General features: G+C 38.1%; 3 protein-coding genes across 3 annotated transcripts; 1 reads left to right on the forward strand and 2 right to left on the reverse strand.

Moving 5' to 3' along the window:
• Positions 1–9070: 9070 nt before the first annotated feature.
• LOC101308365 (ABC transporter B family member 25, mitochondrial-like) lies at positions 9071–17165 on the reverse strand. Its single transcript, XM_004296051.1, has 18 exons — positions 16556–17165; positions 16385–16446; positions 16225–16268; positions 15695–15797; positions 15501–15608; positions 15028–15111; positions 14868–14928; positions 13721–13866; positions 13512–13628; positions 13057–13142; positions 12661–12749; positions 12346–12401; positions 11127–11207; positions 10938–11003; positions 10742–10834; positions 10357–10421; positions 10050–10185; positions 9071–9936 (listed from the first exon to the last, which is right to left on the reverse strand). Exons 1-18 carry the CDS (start codon positions 17163–17165, stop codon positions 9793–9795), a joined length of 2151 nt encoding a protein of 716 aa, XP_004296099.1. The 3' UTR covers positions 9071–9792.
• A 1005-nt stretch (positions 17166–18170) lies between these two features.
• Positions 18171–19360, forward strand: LOC101308161 (NAD(P)H-quinone oxidoreductase subunit N-like). The gene is made up of 4 exons (XM_004294803.1): positions 18171–18680; positions 18763–18879; positions 18984–19069; positions 19197–19360. The coding sequence occupies exons 1-4, from the start codon at positions 18273–18275 to the stop codon at positions 19255–19257; spliced, it is 672 nt and encodes a 223-aa protein (XP_004294851.1). The 5' UTR covers positions 18171–18272; the 3' UTR covers positions 19258–19360.
• Positions 19361–19620: 260 nt separating this feature from the next.
• Positions 19621–25216, reverse strand: LOC101308449. The gene is made up of 12 exons (XM_004294804.1): positions 24762–25216; positions 24521–24662; positions 23812–23928; positions 23216–23717; positions 23026–23064; positions 22816–22937; positions 21963–22109; positions 21653–21742; positions 21403–21527; positions 20540–20745; positions 20114–20238; positions 19621–20023 (listed from the first exon to the last, which is right to left on the reverse strand). Exons 1-12 carry the CDS (start codon positions 25121–25123, stop codon positions 19826–19828), a joined length of 2175 nt encoding a protein of 724 aa, XP_004294852.1. The 5' UTR covers positions 25124–25216; the 3' UTR covers positions 19621–19825.

Here is a 25216-nt window from a genome sequence, read left to right on the forward strand (position 1 = left end):
TTTTTNTTTTTTTTTTTTTTCGCAGACTTCTGTTCTTGAATATGAATGGTTTCTATTAGAGAAGAACACCCTGCTTGGGCGGCGGTAGCATACATAGTCACCTTCAACAATAATGTGTTCTGGGTTTCCATTTTTCTTCCGTAGTGAACGGAGCGGATGCAGTGCACCACGGTGCACTGGAACCACCCCATATTAGCAAACGTCCGTTAGTTACAAAAAAAATTATAATGTTTTGATCCAACAGTAAAAACCCAAGAAACAACTATTCATCTCCATCCCTCCATCTTCCCCAAAACCAGCTTCTCCAGCCATAGCACTGTAGTAAGCAATCAACCTTGCAGATTTGGAAGCAATCAACCTTGCAGAATGAATCGGGTAATATGGAAAGTGAGGTGGATCTGGAGAGAGAAAGAGAAGGAGCAAAAGGATAGAGGATGGAGGAGAGAGTGGGTAGAGGAAAAGGGAGGAGAGAGAGAGAGCACCGGAGAGTGGAGGCTCGCGTCGTCGGAGGCTTACCGTTCGTAGCAACACTGGTGGGTCAGTAAGATGCCAATAATTGCGACGGAGGAGGCGCTGGCGACTAGGGTCAGGAGGAGGAGGAGGGTGGTGGTCGTGGCCACTTTGTCTGGGAAAGGAGAATTCCGGCGGACACTGTGTTTGAGCCCCCCATCACCTCCACTTTTCTAAGCAATTTGGTGGTGAAGAGTAATTTTGTTAGGGTTTAAGAATTAAGATATATAAATTAAATATTTATTTATTACTGTTTTTACTTTATTGATAATTTTTTTGAGTTTTATTTCGTTTAAACAGTGTTAATATTGGGTTAGTTTTATGTATTAATTAGATCAAATGTGTAGCTGAGATCGTATTATATTTATTGGTTCATTTATACCGTGGTGCATAGAAGCAATTTCGCGTAGCGAAACCAAAATGGTTCAGAACTTGAAAAGGTCATGTATATGATCTCGATCTGAATAAGTGTATTTAAATAAGCAGTTCATTGGGTGTCGATATTGGAAGTACAAATGAAGTGACTTTTTAATTGTATTTTTCGAGTAATGGGCATCTCTTACTTATGGTCTTTGATTTGTATGTTTATTTTGAAAATCTAGTTTGATTAGTACGATATATTTTATAGTTAGGTTACTATTCTTTCCATAAAGGAAGGTGGGCTTGTTTTGGTTCTTAGCTAGCTCAGCTCAGTTCATGTTGCCATGTTTCTAAGTTTTAACCCTTATTTTATTACTAAACATATGCATGAAGAGAACACCCAGACGACAAATAAATAACACCTGCTTATCAAAGATAAAGCCACCAGATGTTTCTTTTGGAATACATATAAAGATCTCGATCCTAAAACTTTGTACTTCTTACTCTTAGTGGGAGAGTGTTGGATTAATGGAATATGATGCTTCTCTTTCTCCCCATGAGATCTGTTTGAGAACTTGTGATGTTAATATTTACCATGCTCAAGCAAATGCATTGGTTAACCTAACATTTCCCAGTGAAACTGAAAACCCTAACTCTCTCTATCAGCAATGAGTCTGCCGACTCTAACCAATGGGCTGCCGGCTGCCTGTCTACCCTAGTGATGAGGTCTTCTCGATGAGCCATGGTTGTCATGCACCCCTCTCAGTGGAAGGTTTACTAGGTCGATCGAGTCGGTCGGTCTCTTTTTTATTTTTTTATTTTTTTTTTTTTTAAGGATTTGGAACCCAGCTTAGCTGGGAGGCTCAGTCTAAAAAAAAAATTCTTCTTTGGTCTGTCCATATCGGCTATTCGGGTGTTATGCTTCCCCAATTCCGGCTGTGAGCCGTTGAGACCCTGGAGTAGGTAGGGTTTCAGTACTCTATTCAAATTAATACACATTTTTTTAAAAGAACAAAGCATAAGGTTTATGTTACTCTAAGTAACATTTTCAACTATCTGCCATGAAAGTTCCATTAATTTAGTGTTTGTGGAAATCGCTAAAAATGGCAAACCATGCATCGAGCGAGTGTGAAAGTGAAGTGGAAGTGGAAGTACGCTGTGTACTCCACCAGCCAATATCATATATCTGTTAAATGTTAATCACAGATTTATTTACGTAATTTAAAAGTAATCTCCATGATTCCCTATTTTTCTGCTTCAATTAATGCTGCTTGTGTTGTTTAATCACAAAATGGGGTACTTCTTCATTGTCATTGGATGGTCAAGTACCAGTCATCGGAGTAAGGAGCCAGCCATCTTCAGGCTTAATTTGCTTTCACTAGGACCAAGTAGGTTTTTAATTTGTCTACTTTTTCAAACGCCCTATTTGATCAATTTTCTTTTTCATCATTTCGAAACTTTCATCAAGTGATGAACTATGAATCTTCTCAGGTGTTGCATTATGGCAATTGTGGGTTACATTTACAGGAATACAGGATGATATCACAGCCAATGAGTTCATTTTCAAGTTTAACATGTCTATATATATATATATATATAGATTACTTCTCATCTACTATTACAGAGTATATACGTAATGAGAAGGTCGTAGGGAGAATAAGAACTCCTACCTTCTCTCAAGATTCCTTCTGGTGCCAAACTAAACTCGCCTCAGTTGTCGAACTACCAACTGACGTAAGGTTACTTTATCGCCTATATCTATTNGATATTTTGTTTTTTTTTTTTTATAATCGAAATAGATAATTTCATTACTTATTCATGGTCAGAAGACATGTATATCAACTAGTGTCTTGCACCAAAATAACTCCAACACAAGCGCGCTAACAGACTAATTGACAGGTACCCACATTGCAAACGTATTAGCTTGAAAGAGCCTAATCAATAGAAACTAAGAACTAAACCCCTTACCCTCTTTAAAAAGTAAATCTAGTTGCTTAAAGATCGCAATTGGTGTATAACGAGAGATACTAAGAAATTAAGAATTTAGAACGTAACTTTAATTTATTGCTAGGAAGATAGAAAAACTAGGAAACTAAGTTGGGCGAAAACCCCTACTTACGCTGCATCATTTTATGGACGACGCGTCTCTTAACATGTAATTTGTTCGAGAGTTGTCAATAAATTTGGAATTTCAAATATTAATTTGGTACACAAAATTTGAATCTCAAGATTTTCTCGTAGTAGTTATGTTAAATTCTCTGAATTGCGGATATCTAGTTTCTATTTTGATATATCCATCAATTTTTGATCAAATCCTTGCCACTAAAATCTTTGTTGTGTAGTGTTTTCAATTTTACTTCTTAATTTCAATGAAGAAGGAAAAAACCCCATACTTATTTAGCAAGCAGTTCAAGGGTGGACAAATAGAGACATTCAACATTAAGACATACAACTTCTTGCAAATGGAAGGCATTACTCAACTACTGATAAGCAAAAGCAAGTACCATATGTAGACATATGGTATCTTCTGAATTATTCTACATTTAGTTGTTCAATGACTCCTAATTTTTACTTTGGGTAGAAGAAGCTAACTGTTAACAGAAAATGAAAAACTCCTTAATCTTAACAACGACCACCTCTAACTCATAACTCAACTCACTAGTCACTACTAGAGCTTACTGTTTTATTTGTTGGCAAATGAAGTACTCTCAGTCACAGGCTCACAGCTGAAGAGCCAAGTTAGGCTGCTGATTGTCCACCAAGAACAAGGACACCAAAGATTGATCAATAGGCTCCTTTTGGTACCATTGAGTACTACTACTAGTAGTAGCTCTTTCATTGTTAGAACATATTGCACTGTACCAGTCAGGCATTACTCCTTGATCCACAGGCTGCTGCTGTTCACTCCTCCCCAGAGGCTGCTGGTCATTCCTCAGAAATGTACTGGTCCTCGATTGGTTATTACTGTAACAAAGCTGTTGGTCTTTGTTCGTAAATGAATTGTCCCACCATTGAGGATTGACCTCACCAATTTGTTTCTCTGGCCTCATGCATGTACTCTTCCCCAATTGGAAAGGACCTTCATCAAGTTGTTGTCCGTTGCTCATGACGGCACTGTTTCCCTGTTTGAAACTAGCCTCATTAAGCACCTGTTCTTTGCTCATAAACATACCATGATCAAGCTGTGGTTCTTCACTCATAAATGAAGTCTTCCCCAGTAGAAAACTACCCTGATCAAACTGTTGTTCTGTTCTCAAGAAAGTACTATTCCCAAATTGGAAATTAGTCAAGTTACCTTCACCAAGTTGGTCTTTCCTCATACATGTGCTATCTCCCAAACGGAAGTTTCCTTCCTGAAGTTGTTTCTCTTTCCACAACCATGTACTATTTCCCAAGTGAAAGCTTTCTGCATCAACTTGTTGCTCTTTCCTCAGAAATGTACCATTCCCCAACAGAAAGTTACCCCCATTGAGCTGTTGATCTTGCCTAAAAAATATGTTGTTTTCCAGCTGAAAGTTACCGTCAGCAAGATGTTGTTCTTTGCTCTGAAAGGTACTGTACCCCCATTGGGTGGTACTCTCACCGCACAGTTGATCTTTTCTCATTGATGTAGTGTTTCCCAACTGACAATTAACCTCTCCAAGCTGCTGTTCATTTCTCATAAATGTATTACTCCCCAAAGAATAATTACCGTCATCAAGATGTTGTTCTTGTCTCAGAAGTGTACTCCTCTCCCATTGAGTATCATCACCAAGCATATTGAGAAAGCTACAACTTCCTTGCAGATCTTGTTCTGCACTGCGTTGGCTGCATTGAAGCTGCTGACCTGTCTCTGTAGATTTAGCTGCATTGTTGTTGTTCAGCTGTGAGCCAAAGTCTTGCCGGGAGGTTGGTGCCTCACTTAAATTTGATAACAATGCAGATGAGCGCAGCAAAGATGATGATGGCTTCAAATAGGTACTTCTGCCAGCCATGATATCTTGTAAACTTGACTGGTTGGATGATCCAGTACTAGACAACTGAGCTGGCTGAAGCTGCTGGTTTTCCTGGTGACTAGTATTGGCCAACGTATTCACAGCCCAAGAGAGTATGCCACTGTCTAAAGTCGCACTACTAGGCAACTGATGAGCTGGCTGAAACTGCTGCTGGTTTTCTAGGGGGTTAGGCTTTCCCAACATGTCCAAAGCCCTGAACTTCATGCCACTGCTTGAAGTCCCAGGACTACTGTAATCTCTAACAACACGGATATGTGACTCCAACCGAACGTTGCTGTTAAGGTTCTCAGGATAACTCCTTGCTTCTGCATCACGAGTCCCTACGAGGCCACTGTTTTGGTTTAGATCAACAACCATTTTCCCCTTGTCACGATAGTTCGGAACCATGCCTAACTGGGATGTGCTAGGAGGGTTCATGTTTCTCCTGTTAGCACTGTCATTGATATGTTTACTAACATTGTAGTTTCTTGCATGCCCTTGTGCAGAAGCATCACCATGAAAAATCGAAGCATTTGAATCACTGCTGGGTAAGTAATATGGGGAAGTACGATGCATTTGACCATTGTTACCATAAAAAAGGTGACTAGGTGCCTCTGGTGCTGGTAAAGCTAGGACTGGTATTGCATGAGCTATTGGAGGAGTAGCTTGACGCTGCCAACTAGTCGGTTGGCTGAAAGGTTGTGCTAACTTACTTTCAGCTATCCTTTGAGCTGTTGGCCCCAAATTTTTAGCAAACCGCATAAGACTTTCTTTATATCCAGATTCACCATTACCATTCTACAAAACAGATAGGTTGGAAAGAGGTAAAGAAATATAAATATTAGTGTGGTTATTAGGGTGGTAATGAAGAAGTTAAAAAGAAAACAAAGATGGAAAAGTGCACGTCAAATGAAATTCTTATTTAAGAGAACTTTTCGCTTTGTCGAAATCAGGGAAAGTGGGATTCATTATCTCAAGGAATGTGGTATGAAAAATTTAATGGACCAAGTCTTTTGCGCCAATACCATAATTCACTTACATAACCAAGTATTTTTGCAGAATCAAGCACAACTGATAATAGTGATTTGTCCTTGTCGGAAAGCCTATAAGTTTGCCGCCTCTCAGTTTCCAAGGAGTTTGAGTTCCCACCATTTCTCATTCCTGTGAAAAGCAAAAGATAGAAACCATCAGCTTCCTTTATATTACATGTATGTCTGAAGAAAATTAGTCATAAAAAAATCACTACTCTAATTGTCCTCTAAACAGTCAATAAGTTATTTCAATAATTTCAAGAAGAACATATGTTGTCAGTTATCAAGATTACTCAAAGGCATGATGAGTCGAGGATAGCGAAAAAACCATATCACTTGTATCCTTCAAACATCATAATTTACAGTGAAACATTTCTGAATAGAAGTGTTCTACATCAAAGTATTTGTTCTTACCAGAAGAGTTTGCATTTGATAAGCCTGCTTGACTATTTCTTCTAACATATAGACGACGTGAGGAACTCGGTCTCCCTATTGGTCTAGGAACCTGTGTATGTGAATCTCTATCTTGATATTGAGGCTTCCTACCAGGGCCTCTTTTTGTCAGTAACGATTGTAACTGAAACTGTTCTGGATCAGCTCTCAGTGATCGGAAAAGCTGCTGTGCTAGCTCTTGTATAGCTCGAGCCTGAAGGAATTAATATCTTAGCATTGACACACAAAAAGAAAAAGAAAAAAAACTAAGATCAACTTGGTAGTTTGTGTCTAAAAAGAATATGAAACTAAACCAAGTAAGTAGCTGACCTCTTGGTAAAAAACGGTGGTCGATGCATTGAAGTGCATTGCATTGGTGGATATCAAGTTTACATCATACTGTCAAGTTCAAAAGGCATAAAACAATCACGTTTAGTGTTCACACATTTTTGAAGGAAAGCAAGTAAAAGAGTCTGTTTGGGAGTGAACCTCAAATTGTTCTAAGCTTGTATACTTTCTTTCCTGAAGTTTTGCCCTCATGGTTCCAAAATCCATTGGCTCTTTAATAATCTTGTAATAGGTCCAAACCTTCACAAGCAAGTAATAGATCAGCATTATGGATTAGAAAGGAACAAAACATCTGAAAGTGAGATTTTGAAAACTCAGTATAACTAACCTCTTGAGGGTTAACAGGCTTCGCGAATAAGTTGCATATGTCCCTCCTATATTCAGCAGAGTGATCGAGATAAGAAACCTTAAAAATATCCAAGCAATTAAATGGTGTTCTACTAAGTATTGTATGTGCACCTTTGAAGTATATCAAGGATAAACTCGAGTACCCGAGTCTCAGGGTCCTCCTGTATATATGACAGATATGCCGCTTCATCTGATATACATGTAAACAATAACTCAATTTACACATTCAGAAATATTAATGAGGAGGGTGTTACAAGTTACAACCACTAAAAGTTTAATATAAATCTATGCTAAATAACAAGCTCACCATCATATATCGAGTAATCTTCATCTTTTGGGTCTTCACTATTCTGCATACAATATAAAATGATAGATCATTCATGAGGAACTAGAGTTTCAATTAAGAGTAAGGAAGGACAGAAGGACCTGTGGAGATGATAGGCCAACATCTTCAAGTTTTTTTCGCTTGCGTCCCCTCCTGCTGGTAGAAGTTCCTCTTGTAACATGAGTCTGATTCTCGCTAACACTGTCATTTTCTGAAGTGCATGCTTTCTTCTTTTTTTCTTCCTCTAATGCCGAAATTCGGGCACTCTTCCTTCTTGTTACCTCATTCACACTTCCTTTAAACATTTTCACCCCTGTATTATATACATTTTGGTTTCAAGGCATCAGCTTTGGTAAGAAGTTTTTCTATATTACAGTCTTCAACAGTAGCAGAACTGTAAAACCTGAAGAAAACAAAATCAAAGAAAACCACCTGTCCTGTGTCTTTTTAAAGTCTAAATGAGCTGAATGAAACACATTAAATTTACAAATCTGCAAATGCATGTACAATTTTCAGTCGTAATGGATGAAAATGCAGCTCATTAACTTTACCAGTTTTACTAACAAATGCGGAAGGTACCAAAGCTGACCAAAATTTCTATTTCTTCATATTACAATAATGGGCACAACTCAGTTTTCTCTGGATTAAATACTTCTTATGGACTAAATCAATTCACATTTTCCTTTTTTGTAAGAGAAACGTTTTCATTTTTGATAAAAACACTACTACTTCCCCTTTTTTGTACTCTCAGTTCTTTACTCAAGATTTCATTTGCTCTTTGAGGATCCAGTGCTAACATTACAAAGAGAAGGTTTTGAGTTTGAGACTGAAGTTCACACAGAGGTTTGTTAAAAGAGAGCAAAGATATGTGGCAAATTGCAAGGAGTTCCTCAGTAGGAATTGGAATGTATCCCTTACTCATGTTTACAGAGAGAGTAATTCAGTGGCTGATTTGTTAGCAACCATTGGTCATGGTTATGAGCCTGAGTGCAGATTCTTTAGCTCACCGCCTCCCCTCCTACTGATGTTATTCCTCTTTTGAAAGCGGATTCTTTAGGCTCTTTTAAGCCTAGATTAGTTGTGTTTTAGGTTTTCTGTCTTTGCCTTCGGGCTTCCATGTGATCAAAAAAAAAAAAAAAAAAAAGATAGCAAAGATATGTTATAAAATCATCGTAATAACAGTTTTAGGAAACAGAATCAACATAGAAAGAAGGCGAAAAATGGGATTAGAGAAAAGGGAAAAAGAACATAAAAGAAAACTTTCTGGTGAGCAGATAAATGCAGCACTGCACATAGAAGCCAAAGGAAAAATAGATAATTTACCAATTGAACACTTCTCTTCTCAACAAGAAGGAAATATGGCAGATCACCACCCCAGAACCCTTTCAGATTCAGAAAAAACTTCCACATCTACAATTCAAGCATCACAATCAAGTTTATAATGGCCTTCAGGGTACACTCTAGGAGTAAATTATCTGCTTTTCTGCAAATGAATTCATGTCAGCCACTCGTCCTCGAGGCGTTACATGCAACAATCAATTTGACAACTGTATGATGAAAATTTCACCATGGAAAAAGTGCTCGTAACTTCCTAAATCGTGCGTTGGAGCGCAACATTAACACGATTATAATGCATTCACATTGTCGTTATCGATACGACCAAAATAATGGTAAGCAAGCTGAGATTTATTCAACTACCACAGTCAAGAACCATTCACTCAATGCTAGACAGAAAACCAGCATATCAGCAGAAGATAACATATATTACCAAAAGAATACAATGAGTTGAACATTGTCCATCCTTAGATAAAACTAACAGCACAAGGCAAAATTTATTTGAAACACAAAGTACACTAGTGATACAATGGGAAGTTTGGTTTCCAGCTTAACTAAGCATTCAATCCTCATCAAATTGTTTCATAAAGGGATGAATGCAATTTTTCCACACAGCAGGATACAGTTAAGGAACTTTGGACTATCAATGTGCTACTTCACAGAATTGCTTCCACTGATTGTAGGCTGCTCCAGGTATAGTATATGCATCGGAAAGCTGATGCGGCTTGTGTATTCTAATTAAGTAAACAAATTTGATTTTTGTTCTCATTCAAATCCAAAGATTCCTCCTATCATTCTCTGAGTATCATCTCTTCACCAGTTTCTCAGGATATGCATTTATGTCCGAAGTAACCAACCAGTATAACCTACCTCATCAATGGAGCTTGACGACACGTAGAAGGGAACTGACTCAACTGAGAACAGTCAATAAACTTTTACGGCAAAAAGCACCTGCCAAGCACCAATTCTTCCCGTGCACCAGAGAACATCGCTTGTTCCAAAGTGCATTTAATGTGTATAAACTGAATGTCAAACGTGGCTAAACAAATACCAGAATAGAGATAGGTAGTAACTTCGTATGCCACTCAGCCTTATTTTGGAAGAAGAGAGGTGGAGGAATGGATCAACATCATATCCCCATTTTAATGGTGGCATCAAGAGCATCAATTGTGTTATTTTGCTGTCCCCAGAGCTGTGCATATCTTCCTGCCTTAGACAAGAGAACATCATGGGGTCCCTGCTCAACCACTTGCCCATTCTCCAGAACTATTATCTGAGATTTAATCCATAAAGTCAAAGGAGTAAGAGGTAGCATATTAATGTACTGTAGCAGGTAGCATCTACTAAAAATGCAAGAGAGGCAACCAGAGGTGGAAGAATAGTTACCTCATCACACTGCATTGCAGTAGTCAGCCTATGAGCAATGAAAACTGAAGTTCGGTTGGTTGCCAAGGATTTCAATGCACTTAATATTTCTGCTTCTGTGGTGCTATCTAGTGCACTTGTAGCTTCATCACATAACCTGCGCATTTCAAATAGAAGTTAAACCATTTAATGGTCTCAAGAATCTACATTCGCCTTAAAGGAGATATATGAATAAGTCAAGAAGTTCAACTTCAACATCATATAGGAACACAATAATGCAGACCACGTGAATATATAGAAAAAGTGGACAGAAGAATAGAATGGTTACAGAATTGGAGGTGCTTTCAAGAATGCTCGAGCCAGTGCCACGCGCTGCTTCTCCCCACCACTTAACTGTGCCACGCAGAATAATGACCTTATTAAATAAAATTCTAATATTCACTGAAGAGAAATAAGTTAACTATTCCTTTTTTTCTATTTTTCAGTGGCTTCTAGCTAATACCGATCATAAATCATAAGGTAGTACAAAGCGTTGAATTTTCAGGAGGTACGCATGTAATTCAATGTGAGTTTCACTAACTTCCATACTGCATGGTTTACTCAGATTACATGCTCAAAAACCATAAACCCTATCCCAACCTCACCCTGCCGGAGAAATTCTAGCATAATACTGATGAAAACATATGAATTAGTAAAAAGTATCAGCCTCTCACCTTGAGCCCCCGTTCCCCCACTTCAGTAGAATATCTGTCGGGAAAGTTCATGATAGTGTCATGTATTGCTGCACGTCGAGCAGCTTCATACACCTAAGCAGATAGAGATATTAGGCCAGGAGAATATCCTGATAAAATCAACACTGCAGGATATGGTTTACAAATAATCAAAAAACTGATAATCATTATGTCATACCTCTTCTTTTGTCGCTGAAAGACGGCCATAGTGAATGTTGTGGTATATTGTGTCATTGAAAAGTACCTATTCATGAAGAACCAGTTCTTTTCTTATTACGTGACGACTTATGACAAACAAGATCCGTTGTAGTAGTTACAACTTACAACCAAACAAAGAACAAGAATGATGTTTCCTATTTGGACTTACAGTATCTTGCGGCACAACTCCAATACAGTTCCGCACACTCTCAAGAGTCACATCCCTAATATCTTGACCGTCTATCCTTATCTGTCAAAATAAACATTTTTATGGTCTACAACGAAGAATGTCGATTTAAATAACCACAATAAGGTAATGGTAACCTAACTGGGGTGGGAGATAAGGGAATAAAATGGGGTTTTGCTGTGTAAAAAAAAAAAAAAAACAGTTTTTCATGATTTAAAAAGAAAAGAAAAAAAAGAACAGAACTAGAAGATAAAGAGAACTATTTATTATGGGCAAGAACATTTTTATAGCATCAACTAGAAGCTAAAGTGAGAATAAAAAAAAAATAAAAAAACTAGAAGCTAAAGAACTATCTATTACGGGCAAGAGCATTTTTATAGCATCAACTAGAAGCTAAGGAACTATTTCTAATGCGCAAGGGGCATTTTCATAGCATCCTAGAGGAAGGACTAAACCAATTTCTCTTTTCCATGGTCCAATATAATTCTCCTCTTAAACCTACCCACACTAGGACCCTTGACCTCTTTCTTCAAGGTTCATCCTCTTTAACTTAACCCTTTCAGCTACTAATTCCATCATTAATCCTTATATGGATAAACTTTTTTAGCATTAACTAATTTTATTTTTCATTGTATGTTATGCACCCAGTGTGTGTATCTATGTCGTTGGATCTTTCTTTTTTTATTCCTAACTTAGATATCATTCTTCCACAATTATTAATATCCATTCTAACAATTCAGCAATTACCTTCTCTGCTCATTGTCAAGCAAAGCTTTTCTTATGCCATATGAAATGTTAAAATAATTATTCCATAGCTCAGAAATATTCTATGCAACTCCATCTGACAAATTGGTCAGAGGTTTATCTTCATTTTTAAGCAAAACTGTACCAGCTTTCCTGATACTGAACAGATTAAAATTGAATTCACTTTAAACATATTTTAAGCTGACTAATGGATACACGGAAGTCTAGTATTAGAAAATGCAAACAGCACAAAGACTTTCAGCAGCAGTAGAATAAGAAAGCAAAACTATCAAGTGATTACCATTCCGGCTTGACAATTTAAGAATTAAACTCCAATGGTAGGATAACGGCAAATACTTAATAAACTTATCCCATATCCTACCACTAAGAAAGAATTACAGGAACATTCTAATATATATATATATATATATATAGGTAAGATAATTAATTTTCTTACACTTCCGGAATGGGTGTCAAAAAATCTGAACAGCAATCTGAGAATGGTTGACTTTCCTGCAAGTAGATACTAATTCAATATCTTCATGACTATGCAAGACTAGGGTAAAAGAGCATATATGCTGCATTAACAGTATTCACAGACTAAAAACAATACAGTTGCACATGCATGGCCTTATTGCAAATACACATAAACTTTCAATGTCACACCAGAAATGATTTTAATGACCAAAGGGAACTTTGCTAAAAAATAATAATAGTAATAACAATAAGAATGCTGAATACATCAAAGAAACCTGACAAGGTCAAGCCTTACCACTGCCGCTGGTTCCAACAATAGCCACACTCTTTCCAGCAGGTACAACAAATGATATCCCATCAAGAATCTTTCTTTCCGGTAGGTAACTGTATAAATGGGACAAACGTAGAGCATTACCAACAAACAATGTACATAACAAACTAGCTACAGGAATATCATACTTATAGATCCTAATACTAATCTGTCAAGATCACACCTATTATCCAAGAAACATTTTCCAGCATCATGGCAACTATGTTGACTACTTTAGGTTGATCACACCACATAACTACTTTTAGTTGCTCGCCCCTCACATCCACTGGCTACCGGAGTTTATTGGGTTATATGCTCATTTCTATGGCACAAAATGCTTCAACAACACTATAAAACCATACAAAGATAAGCATCAATCACCTGAAATGCACGTTTTCAAACTGAATGCTCCCCCCGCTTAGGTGCAAAGGCTTTGCATCATCTTTGTCTCTAATTTCAGCCCTTTCCTACAGTAACACCAGAAGAAGATAAAGCAAGTGAAAGGATGCGAATAATTATGATCATTTCAATCTTAAACAAGTGATAGGTACAAACTACAAACCCAACGTAGATATCATGAGTTTAGTGGGGGAATGCTTGTGCTACTTGATTCTTCATTTAAGAGAAATATTAAAAGAGCATAGATCTAGTAATTTTAAGAAAACACATGATTTATCACTTTGATCACATTAAAACAAGAATACAATCGATACTCGTCCCTTGATATTCCACTAAGAAAAGCTTAATCATTCAAGCTATGTAAAAGAGATTAATAACACAAAAAAACCATAGATCAACCAATTTGCAATACAACTGTAATTAGTTTCTTTGGTTACCTCCAGTAACTGAAACATGGATTTCATGTCAACAAGGCTCTGTATGGTCTCACGATAAACACTACCAAGGAAATTGAGTGGAAGTGATAGCTGGAATAGAAGCCCATTCACCATGACCTGTATTTCGAAATCATTCGAAGTTGTATGATCATTATCGAATTGCTTTGCAAATAAAATAAAAAAACAATTGAGATATCTGGATAAATTACCAAATCGCCGACTGTCATACTGCCATTCATAATACCATTTGAGCACAGCACCATAGCCGTTGATAAAGCTGTGCTGAATATGATACTTTGGCCAAAGTTCAGAAAAGCAAGACTACGTTGTGTTTTTAAGGCAGCATCTTCATACCCTGGAAGACAGAATCACCACAAGCAGCATAAGCAACACTAAGAAATAAGAAAGACCTTTTGAGGAAATTAAGTCTGAATTAAATTCAACAAAAAATAAAAACAAAAAACATGTCCAACTACCCAAAATGTTTTTCAGAGTAGAATAAACAACGAGGGCTATCAATGAAAGACATTCAAATAAAGTAGTGGTGTTTAGTTGGCTTGGTAGTACACCACCTGAGCAGTACCAAAGCAAACTCATTAACCATGAAACAGAAGGCACCGTCAAGGTTCACTGCACCGGGTAAGGAGTTTCTTGAGAAGTTCAAGAATAGGCTATAATTACGACCTGACCATGTGTAGGTTCCTGTATCTATTGGACTAGCTTAAGCACCAGTCAATGTGTGAAATTGATCTGGTTCAATATTTTATAAAACATATTAACATAGAAACATAAAAACAATATAATAATCATCATGCACGTCTCTAATCATATGTGTCAAGGAAAGCCTCATCGGATTATCAAGTAAAGAATAGCATAAGATTTCTCTGCAACTTCAAATTATTGGAAGTTAATTCATAATTTTGAACAATTTGCTGAAAAAAGACGGTAGCCAAGGTAAAACCCCACACTGCAATAACTTGCTGAACACACAGAATGCATATTGTATAACAGGTATATGCATATCTGTGGGACGGACACACAAACACGTGCGCGCACCCGCACACACAAACATTTATGGATCATCTAGGATACATAAGTGCAATGTAAATTGGGAATCACCTCTTGACCCAAATGTGCTTTGAAAAAGTGTTTGAACAAAATAGAGTACACACAGACAGGTACAAGAGTGGCATAAAATTTCAACACTCAAATTAATCAGCAAATTAAGAGCAGCTTTTACCAGTGTCTGTGTGTATTAAGAACATGTGGGTTTAATTCATCTTGTTCTACGAATTACAAGTTCACAATTAGTCACCATACAAACAAACTAGCTATTGTGATATTACCAGAACTTACTCTTTAAGTATTTGTCATACTTATCAGCTTCGAACCCTTCATTGTTGAAATATTTGACAGTCTGGGAAAAGAAAACAGAATGAAATATTAAAATTACATATCAAAAGTTTGAAACAATAAGGAGAAAGATGGCAACGCCAAACAAAGAGCATCAACTTACCTCATAATTAATAAGTGAATCAATTGCCCTTGTACTAGCATCATTGTCGGCCTTATTCATGGCCTTCCTGAACTTCGTCCTCCACTATAAAGACAGAGAATCATTAATTGAAACTAGTGAACCAAAAATTATTAGCAGCATTTTGACAGATAAGAGGCTGGTGAGGAACCCTTTCCCAACCAACTGCCTCCGTTCCACCATCAAACAGGCAAGAAAAACTTGAAAGAAGAAAATCAACAAAAACAGAAAAAAAGGAGAACTAAATGGAGTCTTGTACAAAAGACCTTATGAGAAAGTACAATGGCATGATTCAACATATATATCTAACAACATGGCACAATGCCAGCTGTGAAGAATACAGCAGAGCCAGGGAAAAGAACATGGCCAACTAATAATAAGGAACAAGAAACAAGGTGTGAAATCCATTACTAAGAAAGGATATGCACTAATCGACAAGAGAAGAGACTTGATACCTGTGTAACAGTCAATGTAAATGCAATATATGCAGCAACTGATAGTGATGTAATCCATGCAAAAGGCGCTCCAAATTTGTAAGCCAGTATACCCGAAACCATAGATATCTGCAAAGGCACAGTACATGCCGAATCAGTTAGATCTATTCACTAACAGTAAGGAATAGCAAGATTCCATATGTGAAGATCCTTACCTCTAAGATGGTGGGTACAACATTGAATACCATAGACGAGAGAATGAAATTTATAGCACGGCTACCACGATCAATTATTCGATTTAGAGCGCCAGTTTCTCGACTGGAATATTACCAAAGTGATACAAGAAAAGTGAGTATACAACTAATAGTGCAAAATCAATTCAACATTGAATAAAGGCTCATAAACCAGGGAAACATATTTCTCCATAAAAAAAACAAATCATCATGATTTGAAAGTTGAAAAATGTCAACGAAAGCATTCCCTCTATCGAGAATTCATTCCATAGTACTCATAGAGTCATAGATATCATAAACTTCCTTCCTATTCACCAATTAAGTGTAGACACATAAGTCATCTATTGATTCAAGCTCTGTTTTCCCAATCATATACTGTATTCATTAAACGATGTAGTTCAATGACAGAAGAATAAACAGTTAACTGTCCTACATTTACATTTTATGCAAATATGGGGAGGGATATACATAGAAAGTTAGAAATAATACAACTAGAGTACTATAGGACATACTTAAGATGATATCGAAGATCAAGGTCATGCAAATGTGAGAAGACCTGCAAAAAAAATTAAAGTGCATCTCAGAAACAGCTGATTTTGGATATAAAGTACCTACATTCTTAACAATACAATCACATTAACACAAAAGCAAAGTCTTTTCGGTGTGCAATACCTTCCTGGAAACTGATCGGATTGTTCGCAATGCCACCTTAGAAAACACAGCAGTCCTCAATTCTGCACAATCCAATTCCGTAACGGTTTTAGAAATGCAATGTGGTGTAATTTAAGCATGAACAACCAGAGTAATGGCATTATGAGCAAGCAATTACTTCATGCGTAGTACCGTTGAAAGCAGAAGCGCCGGAGCGTGCAATCCCATACCCAATCAAAACCGACGCCGGAGTTGCGAAAAGCGCCAGCTGAGTCGGATTAGCGGCAGAAAACGCCGCAAAAGAACCGGCACTCCCGGTAGCCGTGGTCAACCAGTCAACAGCGAGCTTGAACAGAAACGGCACCTGAACATTGAGCACCTTCGCCCCAACCAAAAACCCCAACGCAGTCAAAACCCTAAGCCGGAACTCATAGTTATCTTTCATCCACAAGTAACTAGCCAGAGTCCGGAAGATCTGGACGTCGCCAACTTGCTCGTCGGGAGTCTTCTTCGGTACGAACGGCCGCGGATTGGACTTGTCCGGCGCCGAAGTGGATAGACACGCCCGGCCGTTCGGCGGAGACGCGGCGGAGGAGGCGCCGGGGACGAAAGCGTTGACTTGGAGAGGAATGAGTCTGGTTCTTGTGGGAAAATGAGGAAGAAAGATAGGGTTTCCATGGAAGGAGGTGGTTCTGGAATTGGGGAAGGAGAGAGAGGAAAGGTTGCGGCTTTGATGGGGCTTTTGGGAGCGGAGGAGAAGGCCGGTGACTCTGTATAGCCTCGATGCTGTAGCACCGAGCATTTTGATCGGAGTTCGATTCTGTGAAACCCTAGAAAGTAGTGAACTTTGAATTTGGAGGGGTTTTATAGGAAGGAGAGGGGTAAGGGAATTGGGGAACCGATCAGTTGAGTCTGGAAAGGTTTATATAGTTTTGGACTGGGAGGACTTGATGGTAAATATTACTATTTGATATTTTTTGGAGCAGGAAAGTCAAGAGTTATGACCATTGGACATTTGGACTGACTGGAGTGATCAAGTTTGGTGATTACTTGTAAGAAAACTAGAAAAGGGTATATCACTATCATGACTAAAATCATAAGCACCTAGGAGAGAGTAGGGTTCAAATCGAGTGTTGTTTCAAGTTAGGTTTTAACAAGATTGTGTTCATAATAGGTGACTGGTTGACATAAATCACGTTAATGTAAGATGATTCATTTGAATAGTTAGAAATCATAGTTCAATGTGTTGGTTTACAGACGGAAAGTATGTATAACGTAATTAGTTGTGGAAAAAGGTAAATCGTAAGCACCAAAGAGAGATTGGGGTTTTAGGATGGATTCTTATTTTGGGTAAGTTTCTCGACTAAATTGTGTTCTTAATTTATAATTGTATCATGACTATGAGTCCATGATGTATCGTTGTTCAATGTAAGATGATTTAATTTATTTGTTTGACAATAAGTAATTATGTTCGATGATTATTAGTTTACAGATCGAGAGTATGTTTGAAGTGATTCCAACAACGAAGACACTAAAAACCGACACCTTGCCTTGTCAAATCTAAGAACCGTCTTGGTTCTGTTCTAACGTCTAACTGACTTCTAGTATTAGTACTAGAACTTATGTGGCTTGGTTTGTTTTTGAAGTTACTACTTCGTAAGTATTGTGGAGTTATATTGTCTGTATATGACTTGGTAGTTTTAGAAGTAGAGCAGATAGATTCATAGAAGCATCCACTTGAGGTGTGGTTTCTTATCTTGTTTATGCACCATACAACTTTCAAGACCCAACATTGGCATATTGTAGTTTCCCAACCATTTATCTAATTTGCATTTTGATTCCCTCTAATGGTTCCTCCTCCCACCATCACTGTCTTCCATTCTAGTTAGAAACTTGCAGCAAGAACAAAATGGCAACAGCTACAAATTGCGTAAGGCATGGAACTGTGCCAGTCTCGGCCAACCTCCAGCACCAGCAGCCTCGAAGAAACAACTGCATGGTAAACATGGCAGGAAACAGAAACATGAGGCTAATGGGTGGATATGGCAAAGCATCCAACAAGAGTGGGATAATAACATGCGCAGGGAGGGATATATCTGACTTCATAGGAGGGGATTTGGTGAGATTTGATCTGGGACAGTGGCTCTCAGATGTGGAAGAGCACAAGGCCCTCGCAGTTTACTCACCCCACGAAGGGGGCTACGAGGGCCGCTACCTTAACAGATTGACATACCAGGGTTACTATTTCCTGGACCTCAGCGCCCGAGGCCTTGGTGATCCCGAGACTACTCTAACAAAGGTTCATCCAGTTTGTCCGGTGAGTTGAGTTCAAATGTAGCACAAACATGTTATCAGACTATCGATCTATTTTTCTTACACGATGTATTGTTGGAAAGTAGGCACATTTAGGGAAGCAGCCAATAGCAAGATGGTACTTTCCACCGGAGGTTGATTACAGGCTTGCGGCACTGCCTCCAAAAGCCAAAGGCCTAGTGGTCTGGATTATTGAAGCAAAGGTGCTGAAATGAACTAACCTTTTCAAAATTATCACGCATTTCTACTAGTATGATGAAAGAGGAAGCATAATATGACTTAAACAAACCAATGTACTTGTGCACAGGTTCTGTCAAAGGCAGAATTGCAATTTCTTGCGCTTCTTCCAACCCTCCGCCCCAAAGTCAGGGTCATTGCTGAGTGCGGAAACTGGTACTCTCCGAACGTCTTTGTCCTGCATTTCCCAGTTGCAATAAGAAAAAACTAAATCTGTTTCTTCATCATAGATTTCACAAGAGATCAGCCTGACGACCATGTCAAAATTCAATGTATTTTGCAGGAGAAGATTCATGTGGAAGCCACTCAAGGAGATTTCGGGACTAACTGAAATTAAGGAATGAAAGCAGCAGCGAAGGCAGGCACAGAAGAGTTCAAGTCGTTCATCTTGAAGACCTTTAAGCTGTTGTCTCTGGAAGCCAATCTATGGAACAAGAGACAGGCTTAAATTTTCAGTGTCACAGTTGTTTTTGGCTGTGCTGCAGTCTTCCTGATTTCATGTCAAAGTACAGACTACAGAGTAGTTTTCCTTAGCAAATGTAAAGAATCCACTCTCATTGTAATGAAGATGTAGACCATGTAATGGATCAGTCCATTGCATGACATATGAACATTTCTCCAGAACCAAACAAGCAAAAATTTCAGCTTTAGAGCTTTCTTAAAATGCACAGACAACATGTCCTTCAGTTCTTCTGTTAGCCCAGGATCAAGGAATCTTATAAATATTGAACTATTTGATTCAGGAAACATACATCATCCCAGAAACCAACGCTAAAGATACTATATGTTGCTCTGTGCTTACCTAATTTACATTACACTGCAGAAAGATTTGAAATTGCGCTACTTCACCCTCCTTTAAACTATTCTCCTATCAGAGGGCGATTTCAATGTTTCAACTGTACAAGTTAGAACCTACATTTTCCTCTTCCCACGTCTTCCTATGTTTCCTATGTCTATATCTACTAGCCTTGATGTTGAATGACCAGGCAATGGGGCAGACAGGCCGACAGATTCTGGAATGTCAAGGTTGGCGGTCATGGGTGGGCCCATGGTTGAACGATTACTGCCAAGCTCATGAAATTGCTGGACGTCAATCTTAACTGTGTCAATCTGCAAGTTATATGTACAAGATAAGTAACCAGTAACAGCTAAAAAGATCAATGACAGTCAAAACAGGAATAGAGATATGAGTGCCCTCACTAGTTCAATGTGGTGAATGGAAGAATGTGCATCTACAAGTTTCTGTTGCAGAGCATCCATTCTACTCTTCTGAAACTCAACATTCTCCATTTCACTGCCCTTCTCACCCACTTCTTGATATAAAGCTACATGAAAAATAGCATATATCAACAAATTCCTCCAATGAAATAAACAGTTCAAATAAACAGAATGGTGCCAGTTACCAATGACATGCAACACACTACTAAACCTAACAATGTTTTAAATATGTGTATCAATTACAGTGAAATAAGATATTATCACATGTTAGTGCAATCCAGAAAATAGCACAGACTAGGGGAATTTTGTCAGTGAATCCATAGCATATTACTAACAGCACTCTTTGCACTAAAAAGATACCACATAGCCTGTTAATAGACATGAAAATTCTAAGAGGGACATATATACCTGTCAAAACAGAGAGCACCCATATCTGTGTGGGGATATCAGAAAGCTTCTTTGCCAATGTCAAGGATGATCTCAAAATTTCTCTTGCTTGTCCAGTGTCATGCAGCGCCAATGCCAAACTCCCAAGGACTGTCAAATACTGTGAAACAAGTTGAAGGTTCCCTAGCTGATTATGTGTCATTTGCAAACCTTTGGCAAGTCGGTTTCTGCATCAAACAGATACTGGTACTATATTAGTTCACATGGTTAGCTGCAACACAAATTTGTTTACAAAATCTTTGCAGAAAACACCTTCAGAAACAAAACAATAGCAGAGCCTTGAGGGCTCTAGGGCTCGTTATACAAAAAGAAATACATATCACAGCGAACTTGTCCTTAGTATTAGTTTATACTCCGGCAAATGAATATGTGTTGTTACCCGTATCACTATCACATTATGTCTCCAAGACAGCAATAACCAAAGTGGGATGCAATATGTCAGCCACTACCTAGCACTTGGTTTAACGGATTTCCAAATATCAGATTAAGGAGACCTAGAACAATCATCTTCAACAACTTTTGAAGCATTGAATTAATTGTCTTGACACAGAGATCAAGAAAAGTTGGTACTTTGCTTAGAAAGATGTAGAAGAGAAAGACTTGAATGATCAATGACACCAAAGAGGACATATTAAGCTTGTAGCAAATGCTTTAAAGCTAATATAGACTCATTCTACATGACAAAGCAAAAGACAAAAAGAAGACAAAAGGAAGGCACACTAGAAAGAGTTCTCCCCGTATAGTATAGCGTCAAACTTTCTTTGGGATTTACAATAATCACAATAATACTAATGGTGGAAGAGGATAGTATGCTTAGCTTCTACCTTGCTTCCTGTAGATCTTGTTGCTTCATCAATAAAAGACCATAGGCAAAAAGGCAGTTGGTTTTCTCCCGAACTCCAACAAATGAATCCATCATTCTGTAAACTGGTCCAATCAAGTCAAGTGCCTGTTCCCAAACTTCAGTTCAGTGATATGAAATAATGGAATGACAAAAGAAATAAAAGTATATCTCATAGACCAAATTACACAGCACACAGAAGCAATATAAACGAAATAACAAGAAGACTTTACCTGTGTAGATGATTCAGAATCACCAATGCATATGTAGGAGACGGCAGCATATATTTGGCAAAGCGCTTGCATCGATTTGCTCTCTGTGAGCTGCTTGTGCAAAAGACATGCAAGACTTAGTTTAGATGCCTTAAAAAATACATTCATACGCCTTCCCCTTGTTTTCTCTTGTGCTAGACAGAAGGACATCTAGTATGGGTGATGAAAATAAGATAGATAAGAGCAATTCAAAAACAATTTTTGGACCCGTCTGATGAAAACAATGGGATAGCGTCATTTTAAAAATAAGAGCAATTGAAGAAGAACATACCTTTACAGCTTCAATGAAATGAAAAGCTGCCTCTCTATAACAACCAACAGAATGAGCATACTGCCCCCTGAGCATTTCAATGATGCTCTCACATGTCTGTAAAATAGTTGGAAATCGTATAAACCAATTCTTCATCTGCACTAACGCCTGCAAGACATAATCGGAGTATTTTAAGTGACAGAGGTTGGAAGATATAATTTCTATTAAATCAGTTGCTATCTTAGATAAAAAGCAAGATATGATGGTATATTTGAGAAATGTCTAAATGTCCCTTGTGAAATGACTGAGAATACATCTTCATCAAATAAAGGTAATGAAAAATCAACTAATATTTTTTTTTTTGGACAAATATTCAACTAATATTCATGCTGAGATTTGGCAATAAGCTTTGTTCTTGGGTGAAAAAAAAAAAAAAAACAGGATGATTTCAATTACAGACTGCAGAGTAAATGCTTCAAGCATGTAGGTCAAGATGCTTCCTTCTAGTCATTAGTCACACTGAACTGTTCAACACAATGAATATGTCCATTTGGCATATTGTGTGGGTTTACACCAGATCTAAATAGAAACTACATGATATAAACTTCACAAAGATTGATTAGGAGAGAAAACTATGTTCAAGTAAGCTAAGCCTAATGATTTGATCATCCCTGGTAGACTCATTATATGACCTTGAGATATACTAAATTCGACAATGGCTGCAATGGGGTATATAAATTATTATAAAACTATCAATCTTTTCTTGAAGAGAACATTAAACTGCCATCTATACCAAGCTTATACATTCTATCTTTCTTGGAGACATGACATTGTACATAATCCTGGAAACACAACAATACTAGGACATGCCTACCTCTTGTGCTTCTACAAATTCAGATCGTGTCAACTCCATGGCTACTTTGTTTTCAAAGAACTGCATAAGGAGCATTAAATACACACCAGCCATCCAAATGGCAGAGTGCTGCAAATTCACTTCTGCAAAAAAGAAAAATAAAGATAGGTTGCTTTAATAAGAGTATGAAAAGAAACATTGAAACATGGCATCTCCAAAAGAGAATCTCACCTCTCACACCATCGGTTATTCCAAGCTTCAAAAGCTCCTCTAAGAAGGAAAAAAAGGATTAATAAATATAAATAGAAGTTTATGTTAAAAGTCTGCAGGATCACTAATGTCATTTCCAGAAAAATGAGGGTATGACAACAAGAGTATAGACAGCACTTTAAACATATAGAAGAAGAAATCAAGACACTACCTTGAATGGTATCCATTCCAGATTGAATACGCTTTCCACAATCCTTAAAATTTCCTTTTGGACGACTCAACACAACCATCATAAGATCAACAAGAGCATAGACTGCACTTTTTGGTAGCCATTCCCCATCAATAGGAGGTGGGGCTAGCTCAAGCTTATCTCCATCAGTGCGCTTCATATTTCCAAAACAAGCTGGTTCCAAAGTTCCTTTGCTAGTTGAACTCAATGTAGTAAGAGAAGCTAGCTGGTGTTGTATCCGAGACTGTTTCTCAGACAATGCTAACCTCTCCCTGTGATGTAGTTCAGGGCGAGTGAGACTCTCATTTAAGGCATCAAATTCCTTAGTCAACTGTTGCAGATGCTGCGTTTTCTTCAAATCAGCCTTCATGGCAGCATCTAATCTTTCTATGTGTGGTGTAGCATTCTTGTAGTCACATATTCGAAGACGATAAAATATATGCAGCAGTTCATTGTAGAAGAATAAGCCAAGGCATTGTTGTCTCTGCATCAGCATAAGAAAGCACAAACAAGATTAAGCATTATTAGATCACTGAAATCATAAATACACACTCAGGAATACAGTAATACACACTTACTTTCTGTGGGTGAAGGAACTCCCAGACCTCATCACATTTGGCAACAGCTTGCTCAACTGAACTCTCATCCTCCCAGTGCATAAGATGTACATGCAGCATACAAGTTGCAAAGAACATCTGGTGCATCAAAAGAAAATGAGCAAATCAAACTACAAGTAAAATTGTTGTCCAAAAAAAAAACTACAAGTAAAATCTTCTCTTGCCACAGAATATGAAATCTGGCTAAACCAATGACTTATTTTCATGTCCCATGGCCTGAGCTTGACTCCAATAACTGTTTGAATAGTAATAAAGCAAGCTGATTTCATTATTGAAGTCAAGTAACTTGCATTACTTGTCACTAAGGCAATCATAACCTAAGCGATTAGTCAGTATATTATCTGTAACTCAGGATAACTTATCTGAGTAGTAAGTGCAACTGTTAGTGACTTCAGACATACCGCATCGAGCAATGACTTATTTTCAATTTCTAACGCCTAACTTTGACTTCCAAACCATTACAATAGTTACAAAGTAAGCTGATTTCATTACTGAACCCGAGGAAGCGCTTGCATTACTTGTCAGTTATTGACTTATTTCTTATGAGCTAGTTCTTTAACTGTTACTCAAGATAACTTATCCGAGTAGCACAACATAACCATTACTGAGCAAACACTTAATTTTCAATTTCTAAGGCCTGAAACCTACTTGGAAAGAGTGAATTCTGTACCTGCAACTCCGGATAACCTATCTGAGTAGCGCAAACATATCCAGCATCCAATGCCGCAATCGAACTCTGGTAATCTCCCTCAATAATCAACGCATTCGCCAGCTGAGAGTTGAAGTTGCAAGACCACAGCTTCACCCCAATACTTCACAATTCCACAAACACCAACAAGAAAAATCAAAACTCAAAACTCTTCGAAACTACCTAGATTAAAGCAATTCCGATTTTTCAACAAACAACATACTCATATCCGCTAGCAGTGAGCTCCAGGGCCTTGTGGAGCACCTGTTTCTGAGGCGCAATAGAGCCGACGAGATGGTAACACTGGCTGAGGAGGCTGTAAGCTCTGCACTTCAAATCGAAGCAGGAAGGGATGGATTTGAGGAGGAGCTGCGCGCGCTCGAGGTGAGCCCTGGCGTGGTTGACGTTGTGGGAGTGCTTGAGGAGGAGAGTAGCGATTCGGAGACGGGTTTTGACCTCGACGATGGGGAAAAACGACACGTCGCTTTGGCAGATGGCTTCCAGGCACTTTATGGCTTTTCCGATCTCGCCGCTCTGCTCCTGGTAGTCCGCCAGACCCCACAGCCCTTCCGCCACCGCGTCCATTTAATTTTTTGAATTTTGAATTAAATTAATTTCATTTCGGAGGGATTGTAGTTGGGGTGAGGATTTTTGGGAGGGAAGAAGGAGAGAGACAAA

The sequence above is a fragment of the Fragaria vesca genome, linkage group LG3, assembly GCF_000184155.1.
Source record: "Fragaria vesca subsp. vesca linkage group LG3, FraVesHawaii_1.0, whole genome shotgun sequence".
NCBI lineage: Eukaryota > Viridiplantae > Streptophyta > Magnoliopsida > Rosales > Rosaceae > Fragaria > Fragaria vesca.